The sequence below is a fragment of the Halichoerus grypus genome, chromosome 6, assembly GCF_964656455.1.
Source record: "Halichoerus grypus chromosome 6, mHalGry1.hap1.1, whole genome shotgun sequence".
NCBI lineage: Eukaryota > Metazoa > Chordata > Mammalia > Carnivora > Phocidae > Halichoerus > Halichoerus grypus.
Genome location: NC_135717.1, coordinates 2,179,326 through 2,201,870, shown reverse-complemented (window position 1 = coordinate 2,201,870; position 22,545 = coordinate 2,179,326). Strand labels below are relative to the sequence as shown.

Genomic DNA, 22,545 nt, shown 5'->3' with positions numbered 1-22,545 from the left:
CTCTCAGGGCAAGGCCTGGCCGCTCTGCAGGAAGGGACAAGATGACCGTGAAATTGGATTTGAGATGGAAGTTTTAGATTCAACCAAACAGGCCTTTTTATTGCACCAAAGTGCCCAGGAAATGGCAGAATCTGTCCAAGCCCTAGCGAAGGGACAGGAAGCGGAGAATGGAAAGAGCAAGGCTGAGGGAGTGAATCACTAGCGGGGAAAACCAAACCATTTCCTGTGCATTCCCGACATAGGCCAGGCGACCATAAACAGCTACGCGTGTCCCCAGAGCCTGGTGCAAGCTGGTGTCCAACCCAACATAGCAGGAGGACGGGTTAATCTCTCCACCCAGGAATTCCGTGCCCCAGACTTGCTCCCCGTGAGGGTCTTGGCCCTGGATGCCCCCCCACTCCTACGGCCCCATCCCCACTACCCCCACCCCTGTGCCCATGCTCTCAGCAGACTCAAAGCCCCACACCTGATTTGGTGTTCTTCTGCCTTGAAATTCCTAACACCTTTTGAACAAGGGACCCCACAATTTCATTTTGTACTGGGCCCTGCAAATTACGTAGCCAGTCCTAGGACAGCTCCTTGCTCCCCAAGGTCATAGGTAGCAAATGGAACCCACTCTTCAGGTCCCAGGGCTCCTCTGCAGAGTGGTCAACATAAGTACCTTCTGGGGGGTCTCTGAGCCCAGGCAGCTCCCCTGCCCTTCTCCTTCCCCAGGAAGCAGGCTCTGAGCCCACCACCCATTATGCCTCTGTGCTCTGGGAGCCTTGGTCTGTGCAGACTACCAGAGGGGGGCCCCAGTGAGCCAGAGAGGGCCACCATGGGTCACTGCTCCTGCCTAATATTTGCAGGGCAGGATGGGACATGGGGAGGGCGGTGCTCCCAGTGCTGGAGGGCATCAAAACCTGCAGTAAGTTAGGTAGCATTTCCAGACAGCTGCTGTGGGATGAGAAGGCCAAGGGCAAGGAGGGAGCCGGGCCGTAACAGGAATAAGGTAACCGCCCCCGTGCCAGACTCACTTCCTCCCGGCTATTAATCCATTTCATCGCTACAACCTGTTCAGGCTTGCTTAGTTCATCTCTATTTTACAGAATAGTAAACTGAGGCACAGATTTTATATATATATATAATCAAGAAGCTTATACTTATGTATATCAAGAGACTTATTTTTAAAAACTGGCTCCCAGGATTATAAAACTGACAGGTGTGAACTCTGTAGGGCAGGTCAGCAGGCTGGAGACCCAGGCAGGATTCCTTCTCTCTGGGAAACCTCAGTTTTTATTCTTCATGCCTTTCAACTGATTGGATGAGGCTCGCCCACATTAACGGGGTAATCCCCTTTACTTAAAGCCCACTGATTGTAGATGTCAACACATCTATAGCACATGGTCACACCAACATCCAGATTAGTGTTTGATTAAATCACTGAGTACGATGTCCTCCCCAAACGGACGCCTCAGACTAACCATCCCAAGTTCTGGCCAAGAAGCTGTGTGCAGAAGCGACGGTCACTTCTAGGTTGTGATTTCATTGCCAGTCCAAAACCCTCCAGAGCTCTTTCTTTCCCTCTCCTGGGGGATCAGCAATCTGCAAGATGGTGGTTGCCGGGTCAGCCTGAGTCCTGGGATGAGTTGAAATAAAGGAGACCTCAGGGGCGCCTGGGTGGCTCAGTCGGTTGAGCACCCAACTCTTGATTTCAGCTCAGGTCTTGATCTCAGGGTCCTGAGATCAAGCCCCGCATTGGGCGCCGCACAGCAGGAAGTCTGCTTGGGGATTCTCTCTATCCCTCTGCCCCTTCTCTCTCTCTCTCTCAAATAAAATAAATAAAATCTTAAAAGGAGATTCCCCCCCCCACACACACACACAGTCTTCAATGGACTTGAGGTGGGAGCTAGAAATGAATAAATCTTGGGTTTGGGAGAATTTCGTGAGGCTAAACTAAGACTAAAGAACGTGTGTCCTTCACCTTGCCTTTGTGCAGTCCTTGTGAACGAGCTCGATGTTTCTTGAGCATCTCCCAAAGGTATCCCCAGATCCTAGCCTTCTCCTCAGAGGTGATGTGAAAGTCTCCACGTGTGTTGCTACGGAGGATGAAAATAACACATACCAACCTTTGATGTTTGAAGCTAGATCAGCACCTGAGACAGAAACTCACCCCACTGTCCAGACTGCTGACTTAGTTCTCAAAACTGCTAACTCTTAGCTCCCACAAATGTTCTCCTTCTGGTGCTTGGGGTCAAGTTAAGTAGAACCTAGGTTCAAATAGGGAAGTGCCATAGCACATGAGTCGTGGGTCCCACAACTAACTGTTCCTTAAAAACATGCTGACTCTGAGTGAAATAATCAGCCAGCAAGACAACTCTCTTCCAAACCATGGCAGGCAGAATCCTGAAGAATTCACTTTTCCCCTTCTAAGAGAAATGACAAGGTCTATCCTAAAGAGAAGGTCCTCTGTGATGCCCTCAAGGCCCCTGGAGACTATGCCTGCCATTCAACCATCCATCTACTCATCCACTCATCCATCCATCCATCTACCCACCCATCCATCCATCCACTCATCCATCCATCCACCCATCCATCCATCATCCATCCATCCACCCATCATCCATCCATCATCCATCCATCCATCCCTTCTTCCTTCCTTCTTTCCTTCCATCCATCTATCCAACAAGCAGTGATTAAGTTCCTACTATGTGCCGGTGCAGGGCTCCAGCCCTACATAGATAGATTGCTTCATGGATACAGCTGAGGAGACAGTCAACATATAACAACACAAATAATTTTAAGTGTGATAAATGCTGGAAGTGGAAAGCATGGGGTACTAGGAGAGCAGACAATGGGAACTGGGCCTAGTTTGGTGGGGTATGTCAGGGGGGGGAAGTTTGGGGTCAGGAAAGGCTTCCTGAGAAAGTATGGTTTGAGCTCAGCCCAAAGGGGTGAACGCCTGGGAGAGAACTGAGGGCAGGACAGTTTGGGGAGCTGAGGGAGTAACAGGAGGGAGGTCCTGAGGCAGGAGCAATCTCCAGAATATGAGCCAGAGTCGCTAAATTCTCCAGAGTGGACGGGCTTGAGGGGGGCAGGGGGAGGAAGGAATGGTGACTCTATTCCTAGTCCCACAAAGGGGGAGACGCATGATGCCGTAAAGGGGGCATAGGGTGCCAAGGGAGTTGGAAAGACAGGGGTGAAATTCTGGCTTTGCCACTTCCTTGGTGTGTGATTTTGGGGGAGAGACTTTACATTGCCAAGTGTCAGTGTATAGAATAGGAAGGTAATGATAGTAATAATTAACATTTACAGAGACCTTACTTTTCGCACGTCTTTCTTCTTAGGACTTTACAGATCTCATCTAATCTTCAATAATTTCAACTCTGTTGTGGTACTATCACGTCATTATTGTTCTCACTTTATGGATGAAGAGAAGCAGGGCACAGTGAGATTAAGTAATTTGCTCAAGGCCACACAGCGAGTAGAGGATGGAGTCAGGATCAGAATGCAGAGCCATGCTGTGGACTATTAGACTGTAGCGCCACCTGGCGGCTGTAGCAGTAAGGATACGCCAGGTTAGGAGGCAATAACAAACAACCCCATGATCTTTTTTACTTGATACTGTAACAAACAAGTTTAACAAGCTGGGCTGTTTGTTTAGAAGGTCTATTTCTAATTTCTAAAACTTTGGATATTATTAATGTTAACAATATCAAATTTAACTTGACACATTTTTTTTTTAGATAGTAATATCAAATTTAACTGCAACATGGGCAGAGAATGAGGTCTGGATGACACCGATCCTTGAAAATGTATTGAAACTTGCCTTCTAACCTCCTTTGTAGTCAATTTTGAAAACGTTCCTTGTATTTGAACAGAATACGTATTCTGTAATTGTTGGGCTCGCGGTTCAACCTATCTGTAGTAGGTCAAACTTGTTCATTGTCGCTTAAGTTATCTATTGGTGCATAACAAGTCAGTCCAAATCTTAGTGACTTAGCACGTCGTGTGGTCATGACTCTGCAACCTGGACTCAGCCAAGCAGCTGTGCTGGTCCTTCCCTTGGTGCAGTTCAGCTGCGGGTTGCCTGAGGGCACGGCTCAGCTGGGACGCTGGGGTGGCTGGAGCAGTCTCCCTTTGCAGGTAGTCCTGGGGTCTTCACCTTTTCCCACAGTCTCTCCAGCTCGGCAGCTGGACTCTTCAAGGCAGCACAGGGTTCTGAATGCACAAAAACAGAAGCTATCAGGGTTCCTTAAGGCTCAAACCTGAAACTGGCAGAAGATCACCTCTGCCACACTCTATTTGTCAACACATGCCCCACGTCCAATCCAGATTCAAACCAGAAGTGGTTCTTTTGGGGGCTCCTGAGGTAACAGACTCCCACAACTGTATTCTTTTATTTCTTGAACTATTAATTACTAGCAGAGGTATGTTTAACCCACACCCTCACCCCAGCGGTGATGGTGGATTCCTCTGTTTCTCCTCAAGGTTGTGTCCACTCTTTCCTTTCAATGTTTGAGGCTGTTATTAGGTGCATACAAGTTTAGAATTGTTATATGTAGCAGTGACATAAACCTTTTATTGTATAAAATGACTCTTCATCACTAGCAATGCTTTCAGACTTAAAATCTACTTTGTCACCTATTAGTATAGATATGCCAGACTTCTTTTGTTGGGTATTTGCCTGGCAAATCTTCCTTCACTCTTTTACTTTGATCTTTTCTGGGTCATCAGGTACGTCCTTTAGGAGTAGGCAGCTGGATCTTGTTTTTATTTCATCCAGTCTGACAGATTTTGTCTTTGAACTATTTTAGTCTGTTCACATTTCCTTTTATGAGCCATATATTTGGATGTATTTACACCTTATTCTGTCCCATTCGTCCTGCTTTTATTCCTGTGTTTCTTTCTCCTTCATTCTTCACATTCTTTTGTCTTGGTTGATTTTTGCTTCCTCATTCCATTTTTCCCCTCTGCTTGTGTGGAATTTATACACTCTATTTCTCTTCTTTTTGTGTTTACCCTAAAATTTTCAGCATGAATATTTAACTTGACAAAGTTTAGCACTAATCAAAATGTTTATTCTCCTCTCAAACAATTAAAAGATCTTAGGACACTTTATGATCGTCCCCTCCCCATATATATATATGCCTTTGGTGTCCGGTGTTTTAGTCCTATTTTTTCCTTAACTCCACAAGTTAAAATTATTATTGTTATTTCATATAATCAGTGATAAGAATTACCTGTGTGTTCACAAACTGTCCACTCTTCCTTTTTGTATGGCAGACCTTCCTTCTGAGATTATTTTTCCTCCTTCCTGATGCACGTTATAGTAGATCGCCCATGCCCATGCTGCCATAGCAAAAATACTACAGACTCGATGGTTTCACAACAGAAATTAAATTTCTTACATTTGTGGAGGCTAGAAGTCCAAAATCAAGGTGTTGGCGAGTTTGGTTTCTTCTATGGCTTCTCTCCTTGGCTTATAACTGGCCATCTTCTTCCTATGTCTTCACATGGTCTTCCCACTGTATGCATCTGTGTCCAAATTTCCTTTTCTTATGAGGACACCAGTCATGGGGTCGCAGCCCCACCTAATGACCTTGTAACTTAATTACCTTTTTAAAGACCCTATGCCCCAGTAGAGTTACATTCTGAGGTCCAGGGGATTAGGAGTGCAACATACGAATTTTGGGAAGAAGGCACAGTTATGTGCCCATAATGCACATTATATAAAGTAATCGTCTGTTTTTATTTGTTTGAAATGCCCTCATATCCTCCATTTTCTTGAAATATATGTTTACCGGTTTACCATTCTAAGTTAATGGTTATATCCCCTCAATGCTTTTAGATATTAATTCCAGTCTAGCTTCTACCTTCACCATTGAGAGATCAGTTCTCTGTTTCTGTGGTTGCTTCGTGGGTTATGTGAGCTAGTACATGCGAAATGCTTAGAACAGTGCCTGGCCCCTAGTAACTATCATATAAATAGTAGTATGATTGCTTTCTCTCTGGCTGTTTTTAAGGTCTTCTCTTGTCTTTGATGTCCTTCAAGGTCATGATGGTGTATCTCCATCTAGATTTCATTTATCAAGCTGAGCGTTTTGTGTCATTTGTCAACTTAAAATTCTAAGCTGTGATTTCTTCAGATATTGCCTCTTCTTCTCCCTAGCCCCTCTGGAACTCTGATTAGATATATATTCAGTAGGTCTTTCCTGTCTCTTACTCTCCATATTTTTGTGTTGTATTCAAGGTGATGTTTTCAGGTCTGCATTCCAGTTTTCTCTCTTCATCTGCGTCTTAGTCTACAACTTAACATACCCATTACATTTCTATTTCAATATAGTTTTCATTTTTAGATGAATTATTTGGTTCTTGTTCACATCTTCCCAAACATTTTTTTATATTCTCTTATTCCTTATTCATACTTTCAATACCCTCTTTTATTTCTTTTTTTTTTTAAGATTTATTTATTTATTTTAGAGAGATAGAGCGTGTGTGCACGAGGGAGCAGGGGGAGGGACAGAGAGAGAGAAGTGAGAGAGAATCCCAAGCAGACTCCCCACTGAGCACAGAACCCGACACAGGGCTTGATCCAAAGACTGTGAGATCACGACCTGAGCCGAAACCAAGAGTCAGATGCTCAACTGACTGAGCCATCAAGGCGTCCCTCCCTCTTTTATTTCTTTAGAGATATTAAGCATATTTATTCTATCATCTGTATTTGACAAGTCCAATATCCCACATTTTTTAGTCTATAGTTTGGGCTGTTGTCTATAGTTTGGGCTGGTTTTCATTCATGATGCCTTATTTTCTTCTGTGTTCACTGGTTGTTAAAAAAAATGTACACTCACTTCCCTTGGAACTTAATCTGTTGATAAATGATTGACATCCATACTGTTGATTTTACCAGCTCTTTCACTGAATATGTAGTCCTTGCTGGTCCTCGGTTTACGCAGGTGTCTTCTATCAGACTCTCTACCTTTAACGATCTTTAGGTTTTTATCTCTTGCAGCCAGGAAAATAGAACCCTAAACTTAAGAGGTTCAGCAGATGTTGTCAGGGAAGCTGGTGGCTTCACCACTAATATGCTTAACTTTGAATTTTTGTTTCCACTTTGATTTTGGCCCCTGAGCCTTCCTTAATCAGATCAGCGACTCTTAAAAAAAGTTTTGAATAGTTTATAAGGCATTTTTAATTGTTGTTGCAGAACGGTTGGTCTGAGTATTTGGTCTACAATACTGTCAGAAAAAGAAGTGTCTTTATTGCTTCTCTCTTCCATCTCTTTCCCTCGTCCTTCTAGAACTCTTAGCATTCCCATGTAACTCTCCCTTCCTTCCTCTCATGATTTCCATCTCTTTATACTTATCCTCTGGGTTTTGAGATATTTCTTTTACTTTATCTTCCAGTTCTCTCATCTTGTTTTCAACATTTCTCAATGGTTATCATTATCATTTGTTGTTGTACAATGCCATTTTATTATTATTATTATTTTTAAAGATTTATTTATTTGAGAGAGAGAGTGTGTGAGCAGAGGGGAGGGGGAGAGGCAGAGGGAGAGAGAGTCTCAAACAGATTCTGCATTGAGCACAGAGCCTGATGCAGGGCTTGATCTCATGACCCTGAGATCACGACCTGAGCTAAAACCAAAAGTCAGATGCTCAACCAACCATGCCACCCAGTTGCCCCTACAATGCCATTTTATACCATGAACAGCTCTCCTAAAGTGGAATGATGAGGTGGTGATGATGATGGTGGTGGCAGTACTGATGATGGTGATGATGATGATGGTGGTGATGGTGATGGTGGTGATGATGATGGTGATGATGGTAGTGGTGTGATGGTGATGATGGTGATGGTGGTGATGGTGGTGATGATGATGGTGGTGATGATGATGGTGATGATGATAGTGGTAGTGGTGGTGATGGTGATGATGGTGGTGGTGGTGATGGTAGTGGTAGTGGTGGTAATGGTGATTATGATGGTGGTGATGATGGTGTTGATGATGATGATGGTGATGATGGTGGTGGTGATGATGACAGTGGTAGTGGTGGTAATGGTGATGATGATGGTGGTGGTGATGGCGATGGTGCTGATGATGGTGATGGTGGTGGTGATAATATTAATGGTGATGGTGGTGATGATGATGGTGATCGTGATGATGATGGTGGTGGTAATGGTGGTGGTGATGATGGTGGTGGTGTGATGGTGATGATGGTGGTGGTGATGATGATGGTGGTGGTGATGATATTAATGGTGATGATGGTGATGATGATGATGGTGATGGTGATGATGGTGGTGGTGATGATGGTGATGATGTAAAGCTTTCATCCATTTACCATTAGTTGAGATGTTTGTTTCTTCTCTCTAGCACCTCGGTCCCCTTAAGCTTATTCAGACTTCCTTTTTCCCACTCAGAACCCTTTGGCTTTCAGGGAAAGCTCTGAGAGTCTCTTTATAGTGATGAAATATGAGGTAACAGGCAAGATGTTGCTTCTCTGTGAGCACAGAGAGGAAGCTCCCACGTTTCAGCAGTTGTGGCTGTTGGCAAGCTCCCATTCTCAGAGACGGGAAATCTTTCAGCCCCTTTGCCCATGCAGCTCTCCCACATTCTCCCCAGGCCAGAGAAGACATCACACGGAGACTACATTCATAGGAGCAAAGGGGAGTTTATTCCTTTTGGGAACCCCAGATTCCTGGGCCTTATCCCAGACCTTGGAGCTGCTAATCTCCTCACTCCCACCCAGCTGGAGATTGAGAGTCCGGTGGCTGTTCTCTTTTCTAGAGATTCCGGAGAAGCTCACTCTTCCACATATGCATTCCAGGCCCTGCCATTGGACCCTCCCTCCTGGCTGCCCCTTAGCTCAGGAGGTGGAATTGAACACAAGTTGGGAGGAACATTCAGGCCACCCCTCCCATCCCTCGACCAATCTTTAAGCACATGGTGGCCATCTGTTTACAAATTTTGATCTTGCTTATTTTTAGGAACTGTATGTTGTTTCACCTATATGGCTGTACCTTAATTTATTTAACCTGATCTTTCCCCAGGTTTTAGATGTTAATATCATACAGTGTATTGTCCTTATGGATTCTTCATCATCATGCCAGTATTATTGTTCTAAATTTCTAGCACTGGATCCCTAAAGCTCCATGATAATGATAATAAAGTTAGAAATTACTGAATGTCCATTACGTGTTAGGGCCTTCTTTATATATGTTAGCTTATTCAACATTTATCACAGCCCTATTTTTTCCTGATTTTACATATAAGGAAACTAAGTCTCAGAGAGGTTAAGCGAGTCGTTCAAGGTCACATAGCTAGTGGGCGGTAGAGCCAAGCTCCGAAGTTCTCATGCTTTCATCCACTTCATGCTGCACGTGGGAAATACACTGGGTCAGGTTTCCAACTGTATTTCCCCTGACATGCGGCACGAACTTCCTGGGACCCAGATTCTTCTGTTACAATAATCTCTGCCTTGCCTCCCTCCCAGCAGGTTTCAGAGGACAAATGAGATCATGTATGTGGAAGCACTTCAAAAACTATAACGTGTCATACGAATGTAAGGGATAATTAAGAGATTATTATTAAGTACAAGATAAGCTTGTTTACTTCAAGCACCTGAGCCCTTTGACAAATGTAAAAGATATGTCCAGAGACCTTATCAAATCCCCAAATTGGATGCTACATAATAATTAGATAAACACAGACACAAAGTTATTTATAAAGATGTAAAGTTATTTGTAGCTTGCTCAGAGTGCTTTGTGAATCACCTTTTCATAATTTCTTTTAACTGAAGGAAGAGCTAACTCTGGTCCACTGCTGAAGTCTACATTTTCCTCTTTATTTGTTCAAAATTCCTATTTTCTGTTTAAGAAACATTGCTTTCTGAGGTTTCAGCACGTTCTTTCCGCTTCTGTCCTAACACACGCGTTTTGTCTTTCTGCGGAAGGCCATTTTCACAAAGAAACAAGACTTTCTTTTTCATCATTTTTGAAGGATGACAGAGTACTAGATAATATGTTGACTCATAGGTGATACAAATTCATGCCTCTGTAAATGACATTGCCACACATCATTAGCACTTAGGATCAATGGGGAGTTGAGATCCTTGAATACCCTGATTCTGGGGCAGAAACTAGGGGTTCCTGTAGTCTCCACTCTGCTCTCTGCCTTGAGCAGCCTGGCTCCCTAACTAACGTGGAAGTTTCTTGACGCAAAGAATGCATCTTTTCCACCTTCAGCTTCCTCTCCTAAAGTCCCCAGTGCCTGGCGTTTTCATGAGTACGCAAACATTATTTGTAGAACGGGATGACATAACACTCACAAATCACTTTTTCTATCACTCACCCCTCTCTAGTCAGAGACACTGAAACAGTGAGAGAGCAGGGCTCCAGTTGATCCTGTGTGGAACCTGAAGACTTGGGACAGTCGTTTGCAAGCTGGTTTTTATTTTATCCACCTGGTGAGAAGGGCGGTTTGGGGACAGGATCATCTTTAAGACTTGGTAAAATAATTCAACAAGGAGGCCATTAGACTAAAGCGGCTTTAATGCAGTGATGGTTTAGGAAAACAAACCAAAATTGAAACCTGTAAATGCTTCAAGGTTACAAAAGCAAAACGCTAAAGACAACCAATCACAAACAGCCAACTAGCCTTTAAGCTATAGCCAATCAATTTCCGTTCTTTGCTCCTGGCAAGTTCTCTATATAAGTCTTTCCCCTGGCCCACTTTGAGGAGCATTCTTAACCACTTCTGGTTTGATGCCTCCGGATTTGAATCAATTGTCGCTCAAATACTGCAAACTCTTAAAAATTTTAATATGCTTCAGTTTATTTTTTATCGGACCACGGTTCCCAAGTCTGGCCAGTCACCTGGAGATTAAGAGATATCTGAGCTCCTTCCAAGAGGTTCTGACTCACGCTTCATCTGGGACAGGTACGAATCTGTAATAAGGTCAGCTAACTCTTTGCAAGAACTTACTTGGGTCTCGGCAGCGTGCGAAGTGTTTTTACAAATCCATGTTCTCAGTTTATGTCTTCATAGCCATGTGAAGTAGGTGCTATAATCGCCCCCATTTCGCAGAGGAGATTGAAGCTAAAAACAGGGTTGGAGGGGTGGGAGCTGCTTCTAAGGTTCTGCAACCAGTTAAGGGATTGAGGGGAGATTCCAAGTAAGACCCAGCAAATGCAGACACCAATCACTGTGGTACATAAGACTTTTTCGGGGGGAGGAGGGGGTGCTTCTGGTGATTTGGATGCTTAGCCAGCTTTTAGAGAAGACAGATGCCCAGAGGCCATGCCACTCTCAAAGTGTGCATTTGTTTGAAAATGTGTGTCCCCTTGCCCCGTGTTTCTGGAAGGAAAATGGTTTAGGAACAGCTTTCTCTGTAAGCCTAAAACGAGCAGCTGCATCTCCTATCGGCATTTTCGGGCAACGCGAAGTGCACTCGCGAGCCTCCTGGTCTCACAGGTTGACCCAATCTGGGAACCCAGGGCGAATCTTTCTGTACACCTGGCACTTCTGGTCCCGCCCGGTTTCGCCAATCCCCCAGTCCCAAGACCGTTCGCTGTGATTGACGTGACCCCAGAGCAATTATAATTGGCCATGGCGGACGGCCGCTCCGCCTCCCCAGCGACCCCTCCTCCCTTTCATTCTGAAAGAAAGAACCTCATCCCGGGCGCCCAATGAGAAGCGCCCCCACCCCAAAGATCCCGCCTCTTTCGGCGCCGGCCCCGCCCCGAGGGCGGAGGGACGCCCGCCTCCCGGCGCGGCACGGACCAATCGGAAGGCGCGTTCTCCCGGATGGACGACAGCAGGCCCAATCGCCGGGCTGCAGCGGCGCGCGCCCCGCCCCTCCGCCGGGGCCGAGCGGCGGGCGAGAGCGGGCCTCGGGGCGGCGGCGGCGGCGGCGGCGGACGGACGCGGCCTGAGGGAGCGGCCGGCTGCCGCGCGGGGCTCGCCTCGCCCGCGGCGGGGTCCATGGCCTGAGCGGCCATGTCCGGCGTGGTGCGGACCCTCAGCCGCTGCCTGCTGCCGGCCGAGGCCGGCGGGGCCCGCGAGCGCAGGGCGGGCGGCGGCGGCGGGGCCCGCGACGCGGAGCGCGAGGCGCGGCGGCGCAGCCGGGACATCGACGCGGGGCTGGCCCGCGAGCGGCGCGCCGTGCGGCGCCTCGTCAAGATCCTGCTGCTGGGCGCGGGCGAGAGCGGCAAGTCCACCTTCCTCAAGCAGATGCGCATCATCCACGGCCGCGAGTTCGACCAGAAGGCGCTGCTCGAGTTCCGCGACACCATCTTCGACAACATCCTCAAGGTGCGCACGCCTCCGCGTCCCCGCCCGCGCACCTGCGCCCAGGTGCGCCCAGGTGCGCCCAGGTGCGCGCAGGTGCGGCCGGCTGCCCCCGGCTTTGGGGCGGCGGGGTGGGCGGAGGTGGTGGCATGGGAGGGCGCTGGCCGGGGGAGGGGTGCTCACCCCGTCTCCGCGGCAGCCCGACCGTGGCCTCCGCCTCTCCCTTCTCGGGGCCTGGGCGACGCAGAAGCGGAAAAGCCGGCCGGCTTCGGGGGATTGGGAGGGCCGGGTCCTGGACGCCGGGTCGGGGACGCGCCCTTGCAGGATGGCTTCTGCGCGCTTCCCACGGCCGGCCTCCTGGGGTCAGGGAGCCCTCCTTTTCCTGCCCTCCCGGTAAGTGCGGACGAGCGGTGTGGACCGGAGGGGAAACCGGCCGCAAGTCTCTCGGTGGAACTGCTTATTTGGAAAATGTCAGACCTACCAGAGTCCAGAGAGTAGAACGAGCCGTACGCACCCACGCCCCCTCCCCCACCTTCGGCGCCGATCTGTTCCCTGCCGCGGGGTTCACCTAGACCCCTGCCCGTGGCTTGTAGCAAATCCCAGACATCGTGTAACTTCGTTAGTCTTTTAGCGTATGTCGCCAGAAGATAAGACATCATTTTAAAGAACAGCCACGGTACCCTTATCAGACCTAGGGGTTGGTCACTCCTTACTTCATATTCTCAGCTGTCCAGCCTGTGTTCGCATTCCCTCCCCAGCCCTGTAGTTGTTTTTTTTTTGTCTGCATCAGGATACAAATTAATTCCTTGCTTTGCAACTTTCAGTGTATCTCTTAATGGTGTGTAATCTTCTGGCTCTCCTATTCCTTGCTCCTCTTATTCTTGGCAGTTTTTGGGGAAAAAAACAAAAAAACCTGTAGAGTTGAGAAAGTCTGGGTTCTAGTCTCTCTCTACTGTGAGTCAGTGCCACAGGGCCCCAAAGAAAGGAAATCTGGAGAAAATTGACCATGAGCAGCAGAAAGTAGATTCTCTCCTGCACCTAGGGTCATTTCGGGGGTTTTGTTTTGTTTTGTTTTGTTTTTTAGTTTATCCCTACTCCTCTCCCTGTCCTCTCGCCTACTCTTTCCCAGGCCCATTTTGGGGAAAGTAAATTACAGGTATGTCTCAAAGCAGAGGTAGAGGAGAGTTTGTCATACCAGACAGCTGTCTGGAGACTAGATTTTATGGTGCCCCAAGGGACTTTAAATTTACCAAGAGGGCTGTAGAAACGCATCTGGTACGTTTCTTTCACTTCACCCATGAGGAAGAAGCTCCAGGCCTTGGGGGAAAGTGGCTCCTCATTGGGACCTGGATGCTGGAACCCTGGGTCTGGTCTCCCAGGCCTTCCTCCCTCCAGGCGCTTTCACTGGGATTCCCACTTTCTGTATTTGTTATTAAAATAATTTATTTTAATAGAAATAGCTCTTTTAGAGTCTTGCCGGGAATGAAAGGAAGAGAATAATTTGAATGATAAAACACTCCTTTCCTTTTCACCTCTTTCAAAAGCCTCTCTGTGAGTCAGCTCTGGCCAGTACTTCATCAACTTTAAGGCTAGGAGCCCAGTGTGATTCAAGGGGATCCACTGTGTGCTTAAAATTCCCCTCATCTTCTGGGGTAAAGTGCATGTCATTGTCTTTCTCTATCACAGAGCCAGATTGTATTTTTGCTGCTTTTCTGAACCTCCAAACCAAGCAGGTATAAAAGTATAAGGATTTCGCTGACTCCCTCCACTTTCTTTTAACTCCCGAGGTGGAGAAAATGTTTAGAAACAGAATCTTAAATCTAAGTCATCGTGTTGAGTGCATTTTAGAAAACTCCGTCTTAACCTTTTCCCATTGCACAAAAACCTTTAACTTTTATTGACTTCCTAGTCAACAGAAATAAGATTTGTTAACCAGTATCTTATTTTCCTTCCCAACTTTTTACTAACTGTAGTTCCATTTTAAACCATTTTATCTGTTGTGACTGTTTCAATGACTAGTTAGAAATTTATCTTCTGATTTTTTTAAAACCAGAAATTCTTCCCCTCGCCACACCATTTTTAGACTGATCAGTTTGGGAAGAGACCTTTTAAATTAATGGCTTTGTAATGGCTTTAGCAGTGGACCTTTGAATGATACTGTTTAGAATAATAGAATAATAATTTGTGTCTACATCGAGATTTGGTGTTAAGGGGCTATTTTTGAAGTACTCAGTATGTGCTGTGCACATTACCCTGTCCTTCATAAATGACATTTAGTTTTTATCATGCTTCAGATGGTATTGTCCCATTTAGCCAATGAGAAAATTGAGGATAGAGAGTTTAAAATCTACTCAAGGTCAGCTTCTAATAACCAGGTGGCAGCGCTGGGAACCAAACCTAGTCCTTTTTTTTTTTAAACTTTAATTTGGGGATAATTGTGGAGTCCCATCCAGTTGTAAGAAATAATACAGAAAGCCCATGTACCCTTTACTCACTTACCCTCCATGGTAATAGCTTGCTAAACTGGGATAAAGTATCACAACCAGGATACTGACAATGTGAACATCAAGATACAGAATATTCCCGTCACCATTAAGGATCCCGTATGTGGCCTTTTATAGCCCCTCCTTTCTGCCCTTCCCTGACCCTGGCAGTAACTAATCAATTATCCAATTCTATAACTTTCATTCATTCCAGATTATTATGTAAATGAAGCCATGCAGAATATGACCTCTTTTATCATTCTGCGTAATTCCCTGGAGAATCACCCAAGTTGTGTGGATCAAAAATCAATAGTTTATTTCTCCTGTTTGCTGAGTGGTATCCATGGTACGGATTTACCACAGCACACCATGTAACCCTTCAAGGCCTCTGGGTTGTTCCAGTTTTCTGCCTATTATGAATAAATCTGTGAACATTCATGTACATGTATTTGCATGTACACACATCTTCATGCATCTGGGATATGTGCCTAGGAGTACAGTTGCTCAGTTGTATGGCAGTTGCGTGGTTAATAGAGTGTTTTTAGAGTGCCTGTATCATTTTGCATCCCCACCAGCCATGTCTGAGTGATCCAGTTTCCCCCGCATCCTCGCCAGCATTGGATGGCCCTTTTTTATTTCAGCCATTCTGATAGGTGTGCAAGGGCTAGCTCATTGCTGTTTTAATTTTCATTTCCCTAACAGCTAATGATGTAGAACATCTTTTCTTGTGCTTATTTGCCATCCGTATATCCTCTTTGGTGCAATATCTCTTCATGTTTTTTACCTATTTTCTAGTTAGGTTGCTTGTTTTTTACTGTTTGTTGTTTATTGTGCTTCATTGTTGGTAAATGTTTTGAGAGGTGTTTTTATACTAGATACTGGTCGTTTGTCACATATTATGTTTTGCAAATAGTTTCTCCTGGTCTATAACTTTCCTTTTCATCCTCTTAAGGTCTTTCCCAGAGCAAACCTTTTTTTGATGAAGTCGGTTTATCAATTTTTTTCCCTTTATAGGTAATGCTTTTGGTATCAAAGCTAGGAACTCTGCCTAGCCCTAGATCCCAAGATTTTTTTTTTTTCTAGAAGTTTGGTAGTTTTATATTTAAGTCCCTGATCCATTTTGAGTTAATTATCCCATGAAAATGTACGAGGTTTAGGTGGAAGTGTATGGGTTTTTTGTTGTTTTGTTTTGTTTTGTTTTTGCCTTGAGTGCTCAATTGTTCCAACACCACGTGTTGAAAAGACTGTGCTTCCTCCACTGAATTGCTTTTGCTCCTTTGTCAAAAATCACTTGGCATATTTGTATGGACCTATTTCTGGGTTCTCCATCCAGTCCCACTGATACGTATGTCTCTCCTGCCATTATCACATTCCGTTGATTACTGTAGCTATACAGTAGGCCTTAATATCAGATAGAGTGCTTTCTCCCACTTCATTTTCTATTTTCAAGATTGGCTTAGCTATTCTAGGGCCTCTGCCTTTCCATATGTATCTTAGAATAAGCTTGTCTGTGTCTATTAAAAAAAGAAAATCTTGCTGGGACTTTGATAGCAATTGCATTAAACCTATAGATCATTTTGGGGAGAATTGACATCTCTATATATTGAGTCTTCCAGTCCATGAACATGGTATGTCTTTATTTCCATATTCTTTGATTTCTTTATCAGCATTTTGCATTTCTCAGACAGATCTGGTATGTGTTTTGAGTTTGTACTAAGTATCTTGTTTTCCTTAGAGCACTTGTAAATGATACTGTGGTTTGTTGTTTTTTCAGTTTCCACATGCTCCTTGTTCATACACAGCAATGCAATTGATATTTCTGTCTTGATTTTGTGTCCTATAACCTTGCCGAATACACTTAGTGGTTCTAAGGGCTTTCCTGTAGATTTCTTGGGATTTTCTACACAGATCATCATGTTCCTTGCAAATAGGGACAGTTTTATTTCTTCTTGAGGCATACTTTTTATTTCTTTTTCTTGCTTTACCACAGTAACTAGAACTTCTGGTATTATGTTGAATGAGAATGGTGAGAGGCTTATCTTCTGTTTCTTTCCTGTGTTGGTGATTTGTGTCTTTTATTTTTGTCAGTCTTCTTAGAGGTTTATCACTTTTATTTTTTTTCCCCCTGAAGAACCAGCTTTTTATTTCGTTATCTTTTTTTTTTTTAAGATTTTATTTATTTATTTATTTATTTATTTGAGAGAAAGAGAGAAACAGCATGAGAGGGGAGAGGGTCAGAGGGAGAAGCAGGCTCCCTGCTGAGCTGGGAGCCGGATGTGGGGCTTGATCCCAGGACTCCGGGATCATGACCTGAGCCGAGGGCAGTCGCTTAACCAACTGAGCCACCCAGGCGCCCTATTTCGTTATCTTTATGGCTTTCCTCTTTTCAGTATCATATATTTCTGTTCTTATTTCCTTCTTCCTTTGGGTTTATTTTGCTCTTTCTTCCCCTAGTTTCTTGAGGTAGAGCTTTGGATTATTTGAGACCTTTCCTCTTTTCTAATGTAAGCATTTTGAGTGCTATAAATTTCCCACACAGGACGGTTTTAGCTGTGTCCATATATTTTGATATGTTTTAACTTTTATTCAGTGTCATGTATATTTTTATTTCTTTTCAGATATTTTCTTTGACCCATGGATTATTTAGAAGTGTGTTGTAGGTTCCAAGAGCTTAGAGATTTTCTTATTATCTTTCTGTTATTGATTTCTATGACTTTATTAAGGTCAGAGAACATATTTTATATGATTTTAATTCCTTTAAATACTTAAGGTTTGTTTTATGGCCCAGAATATGGTCCATCATGGTATATATTCTGTGGGCCTTTGTTGGTGAATGTTCATGGACACTTGAACAAAATGTGTATCCGTTGTTTGGTAGAGTTTTCTACACGTGACAGCTACTGGTGTCGGTGGTGTTGAGTTCTGTATTCTTATTGATTTTCTGTTTAGTATTTCTGTCAGTTGCTGAGAGTGAGGTGTTGAGGTCTCCCAACTATAACTGTGGATTTGTCTATTTCTTGTATCAATTTTTGCTTCATGCATTTTGAGACTCTGTTGTGTGGTGTATAAACATCTAGGATTATTATGACTTCCTGGTGGATTGATCCTTTTGTCATTATGTAATGCCCTTCTTTGTCTCCAGTAATTTTCTTTGCTCTGAAGTCTACTTTATCAGATATTTTAATATAGCCACCCTTTTTTTAAAAAATGAATGTTTTCATGTTGTATATTTTCCAATCCCTTAAACCTACCCACATTGTTGCTGTGAAATGAGTTTCTTGGAGACAGCATATTGTTACATCATATTTTTTTTTCTGTCAGTCTTTATTAATATGCGTATTTAGGCCATTTACATTTAAGGTAAGGTAATTAATATGTTAGGGCCTAAGTTTCCCATTTTGTTATTTTTCTGTTTCTTTTATTTTACTTTACTGTGGGTTATTTAAACATGTTTTGAGGATTCCGTTGATCAATTGGTGGTTGATTTTTGAGTGTATCAATTAAAGCTTTGTTTCCTTTTCTCGGTTGCTTTGGGTTTATGATATACATGCATAGCTTACCCCAGTGCACTGGCATCAGTGTTTTACAGCTGTGAGTGAAGTGGGGAAACTTCCATGTAGACCCCTTTACTCTCCCCACTTCTTAAATGTGCAGTTTTAAGTATTTATTATTATACTTTGAGTCCCACATCAGATGGTTTTATGTCAGTCATCAAATATGATTTAAGAAACTTGTGAGAAGTGGGATGGTTTGTTATATTTATCCCTATTTTTACCTGCTCTGATGGTCTTTTTTTTTTTCCTGAGGTTCTGAGCCTTCTGTTACCCTTTCCTTTCTGTTCAGAGAACTTCCTTTAGCCATTCTTAAGGGTGGCCTTGCTTACAACAAATTCAGCTTTCCTACATCCAAGAATGTCTTTATATCCCCTTCATCATTGAGATCTCTTTGCCGGTTACAGAATTCACAGTTGACACATTCTTGTAGTACTTGAAAAATGTGCATTATTCTTGCCTCCCTGGTTTCAGATGAGAAATCCACTGTCATTTGAATTGCTCTTTCTCTGTAAGTAAATGTGTCCTGTCTAGCTAGTTGCTTTTAAGATTGCTCACTTGTCCTTTAGTTTCCAGAGTTGAACTATGATTTGTCTGGATATAGGTTTCTTTCAGTTTATTATGTTTAGGGTTTGCTTAGCTTCTCAAATCTGTACATTTGTGTCTTTTGCCAAACTTGAGAAGTTTCTGGCCATTATTTCTTCAAATACCTTTCAGCCCCACTCTTTGTCCCCTCCCTCTGAGACTCTGGTGATAGGAGGGTCAGTGGCTCTTATTACTGACCTCTAGGTCCCTGAGCCTCTGTTGCCTTGTTGAGTGGGATGTGACCTCAGTTCCCCCTGGCCTGGCTGATCCCGGGGAGTATTAAGAGCAGCAGAGTGGCAACCAGCCCAGCCTCTTACCTCCTTTTCCTGCCCTCTGGGACTGAGTCAGGGTGGAGGCTCCTCTCCCCACTGATGCCACCCTGGTCGGGGAATTGGAGCACCTCCTGCATTTCCAGGCGGGAATAGAAGAAGAGAGCCTTGCTTGGCCCTGCCAACATTACCTAGGCCACTGGATGCTTATTGGTTCTGCAGGGCAGGAAAGGGAACTAGGAGATCACCTCAGTGGGTGATGTGTGCAGTTTTTCTGTTGGTATTTGGCTAGAATAGGATAGGTGTTGCCCAAACAGTTTTCTATTGTTAAGACCACCCTTTTCCCAGCCCTTCTGCTAGGAAGCTTTTCTCAGAGCTCTTTCCATCTGCACCTTTTGGCTGTTGCAGCTTGGAGGCTGTGCAGCGCCCTGTCCCGGACAGGTAGGCAGTGAGGATACCTGGGACTCCCCGTCACGTGGTTCCTCAGGTCCTGAAGTCCCAGGCAGCCTGCCTTCTTGTCTCCACTGTCTTTCCTATGCTTGCTTGTTGTGTTCTGTCCAGAGCGTCCTTAGTAGTAAGGGAGAGGACCCAGGAGGAATGGGGCTACTCCATCTTGGCAGAACCAGAAGTTTCCATCATCCCGGTCTTTTGATTCCAGGTCCAGGACTCCTCCTTCAGGACCACAGTTGTGCCTGAATTTGAACCTGTCATTTCTTTAACTTCATCACCTCATGCTACCCTCTGCAGGGATTATTTGAATCTATTCGTTGCTTTGACCTCCTGTAAATATTCCCACTTAGACTGCTTATTCGTTCTTTTCATTTATATAATCTTAGATGCTAGTCTCTCCCTCTCTGTGTGGGCTGTCCCTAAAGTTTGTGTATGTGGTGTTTCAGAACCTGTGTGATAATGCCTCTGGTGATGGCAGGGGCCTCGGCATTTGTGTGGAAGGCTTTAGACCAGCTTGGCTTTATCTCCCAGGGTCTCCACCCGCCTCATCCGTACTTTGAGGAGCCGATTGTGAGGACCGAATCCCACATCCCGTTGGAAGTAGATACGACGTAAGCCATTTGAAACGTTAGCATCTGTTCCATGGATAGGAAATCCCAGTACCATACACACAGTTGTGTTAGTGTATCCTTTAACCACCCAGAGCTGGACACGGATTCTGAATCATTGTTCTGGTGGCTTCGTTTCTGCTCAACTCAGTTTCAGGAGCTGACTCCCTAAGGCCTCCCACTGGCCCTCCTAGTGTATGTTTGTGGGGATGATTTAGAAACCTTGTGAAGAGTGGGATTGTTAGAATTAGTGGTCTCCTGTTGACACTGAAACAAAAAAATTCAACAAATGCTTTTTGACCGTATACCCAAGGTGATGTGCTCGGCGCTGGTGGGGAAGGGGTTAGTTAATGGTGTATCCTGCCCAGTGTCTACCCTTCAGGTGCTCTGGCTAGCTGGGAGGACAGTTGCACTCTTTAATATAAAGTCTGAATGTAGATCGTGTTAAATGCCATTGTAAAAGGAGACAGGTGGCTTGGTGAGAATAGGGAAGATTAATTCTGGCTGAGCTACCTGGAAAAGCCTATGAAGGAAGTGTGATTTGAGCCAGCCCCTGAAGGCTCCATGGCTTTTTAGCAGGTGGAGAGGAACATACACATGAGACTATCTCAGTGCCCAGTGTTTCTACCAGTTAGGTCAGAGAATTCTAATAGTATGGCGTAGTAATTCTAATAGTATGTAGGAGCCAGACGGAACTTTCTAGTGCAGAGGACCGGTCATCATGCAATAGCCGGCTAGAGACCTTGGTCAGGATGCTCTTTATCTGAAAGCCATGGACCTTCTCCCTAGAAAGTTCACACACATGCACATAGTTTAAAAGGGTCCGTTGCCATCCTAAGCCTCAAAGTGGGCCTACTTACACTCTGTGGACTGCAGGTTAAGAAATTTTGTGGTGGAATATCTAAGATTATGGTAAGTTTCTGTAAATAAACTTTTTTAGGATTGTTTGCTGTGTCATTACTTTTTGCAAAGGCGAATAGGACTTTGAAGAAGCCTCCACTGCTGTTCTGTGATTTTTTTTTTTAAGATTTTATTTATTTATTTGACACAGAGAGAGCGACAGTGAGAGAGGGAACACAAGCAGGGGGAGTGGGAGAGGGAGAAGCAGGCTTCCTGCGTAGCAGGAGCCCGATGCGGGGCTCGATCCCAGGACCCTGGGATCATGACCTGAGCTGAAGGCAGACGCTTATGACTGAGCCACCCAGGCGTCCTGCTGTTCTGTACTTTTAAGCACTTTGAAACCCCTGGCTGCAAAGTCTTTGTTCTTGGGTTCAGAACCCCTTTGTGCTGGATGCTACAGTGGGTTTGTGTGAGAGCAGAAGCGTAAATGCGCTTCCGCGGTCTGGGAGAACAGTTGGGATTTTACTGCCTTGTTGGCTAATTGCATTTAAGTAAGCAAATTTACTTTTACACCTGGACACACATGGTTGGTCCTTTAATAATACCAAGAAACAAAAATCTCTTTTTCCATCGGTTAACAAAATCCAGAGGCCCCTCTGGCCCTTGTTGGGGATTCATGGCATGTGGACGGTTGGTGTTCCTCTCCAGCTTGCAGGCTGACATGTTGGTTATTTTAACCAAACCGATTTTAGGGGAGTAGTTTTGACCCTCAGTTATCTGTCATGTGAGATCTGAAATATAGCTGTGCTTGATGTTAGATGGTGTTCTGTTGACAGCTCATAATTATTTTCTGTTATTATGTAGTCGAGGACATGGATCTTATCGCTTGTAAATGGAACTGAAGATTCATACTTAAGGCTTATCTGGAGATGTAATTACAGGGCGATCTTCAAACCAACAAAGGTAGTGTGTGATGGACCTGGCGTTTGACTTGCGTCACCCGGAGGGCGGTGCCCTCCCTTCAAGACACGTGGCTTTATTTCCTGTGCTAACTCTTGTAGTTTGTATTTCAATAAAAGCAGTGGTCCCCTTCGCCTCTTCTGCCCAGTGGGCTGGACGGAGCAGCTGCTTAGTTTCACCTGATGGCCCTTTGAGTGAGCAGAATGTGAAGAATAGTTGCTGACCACGTGGTTAGCTTTTTTGAATGATTCTTTTGTGCATGAAGGGGTTTGTCTGTGTCCATTGGGGTCCACGTTCAGGTGGGCCAGGCACACTGGGGTATGGAGAGGAAACCCAGTTAGCGTTCTGCGGTATGTGTCGGGAAGCCAATACTTCGGCGTTGGTTCGGCGTGCTGGGTCCATCTGGAACTTGTGGTCTGGAAGTGCCGTGTCCGTAGGACAGAAAAGGAACAGTTAACTCTTGGGAGTATTTGGAAGTGGGTAGAAAGGAGCTGGAGAGCAGCCCTGCAGTTGTCCGGGATGCCAAGAAAGTGT

The 22,545-nt window shown here is 44.8% G+C and overlaps 1 protein-coding gene across 1 annotated transcript in view; it reads left to right on the top strand.

Annotated features, from left to right (window-relative positions):
• Positions 1-11,871: 11,871 nt before the first annotated feature.
• GNA12 (G protein subunit alpha 12) overlaps positions 11,872-22,545 on the top strand; it is a 113,612-nt gene continuing 102,938 nt past the window's right edge. The window contains exon 1 of the mRNA XM_036101731.2: positions 11,872-12,289. Within this exon, the coding sequence (XP_035957624.1) occupies positions 11,975-12,289 (315 nt within the window). The 5' untranslated portion in view covers positions 11,872-11,974. The remainder of the gene's footprint in view (positions 12,290-22,545) is intronic.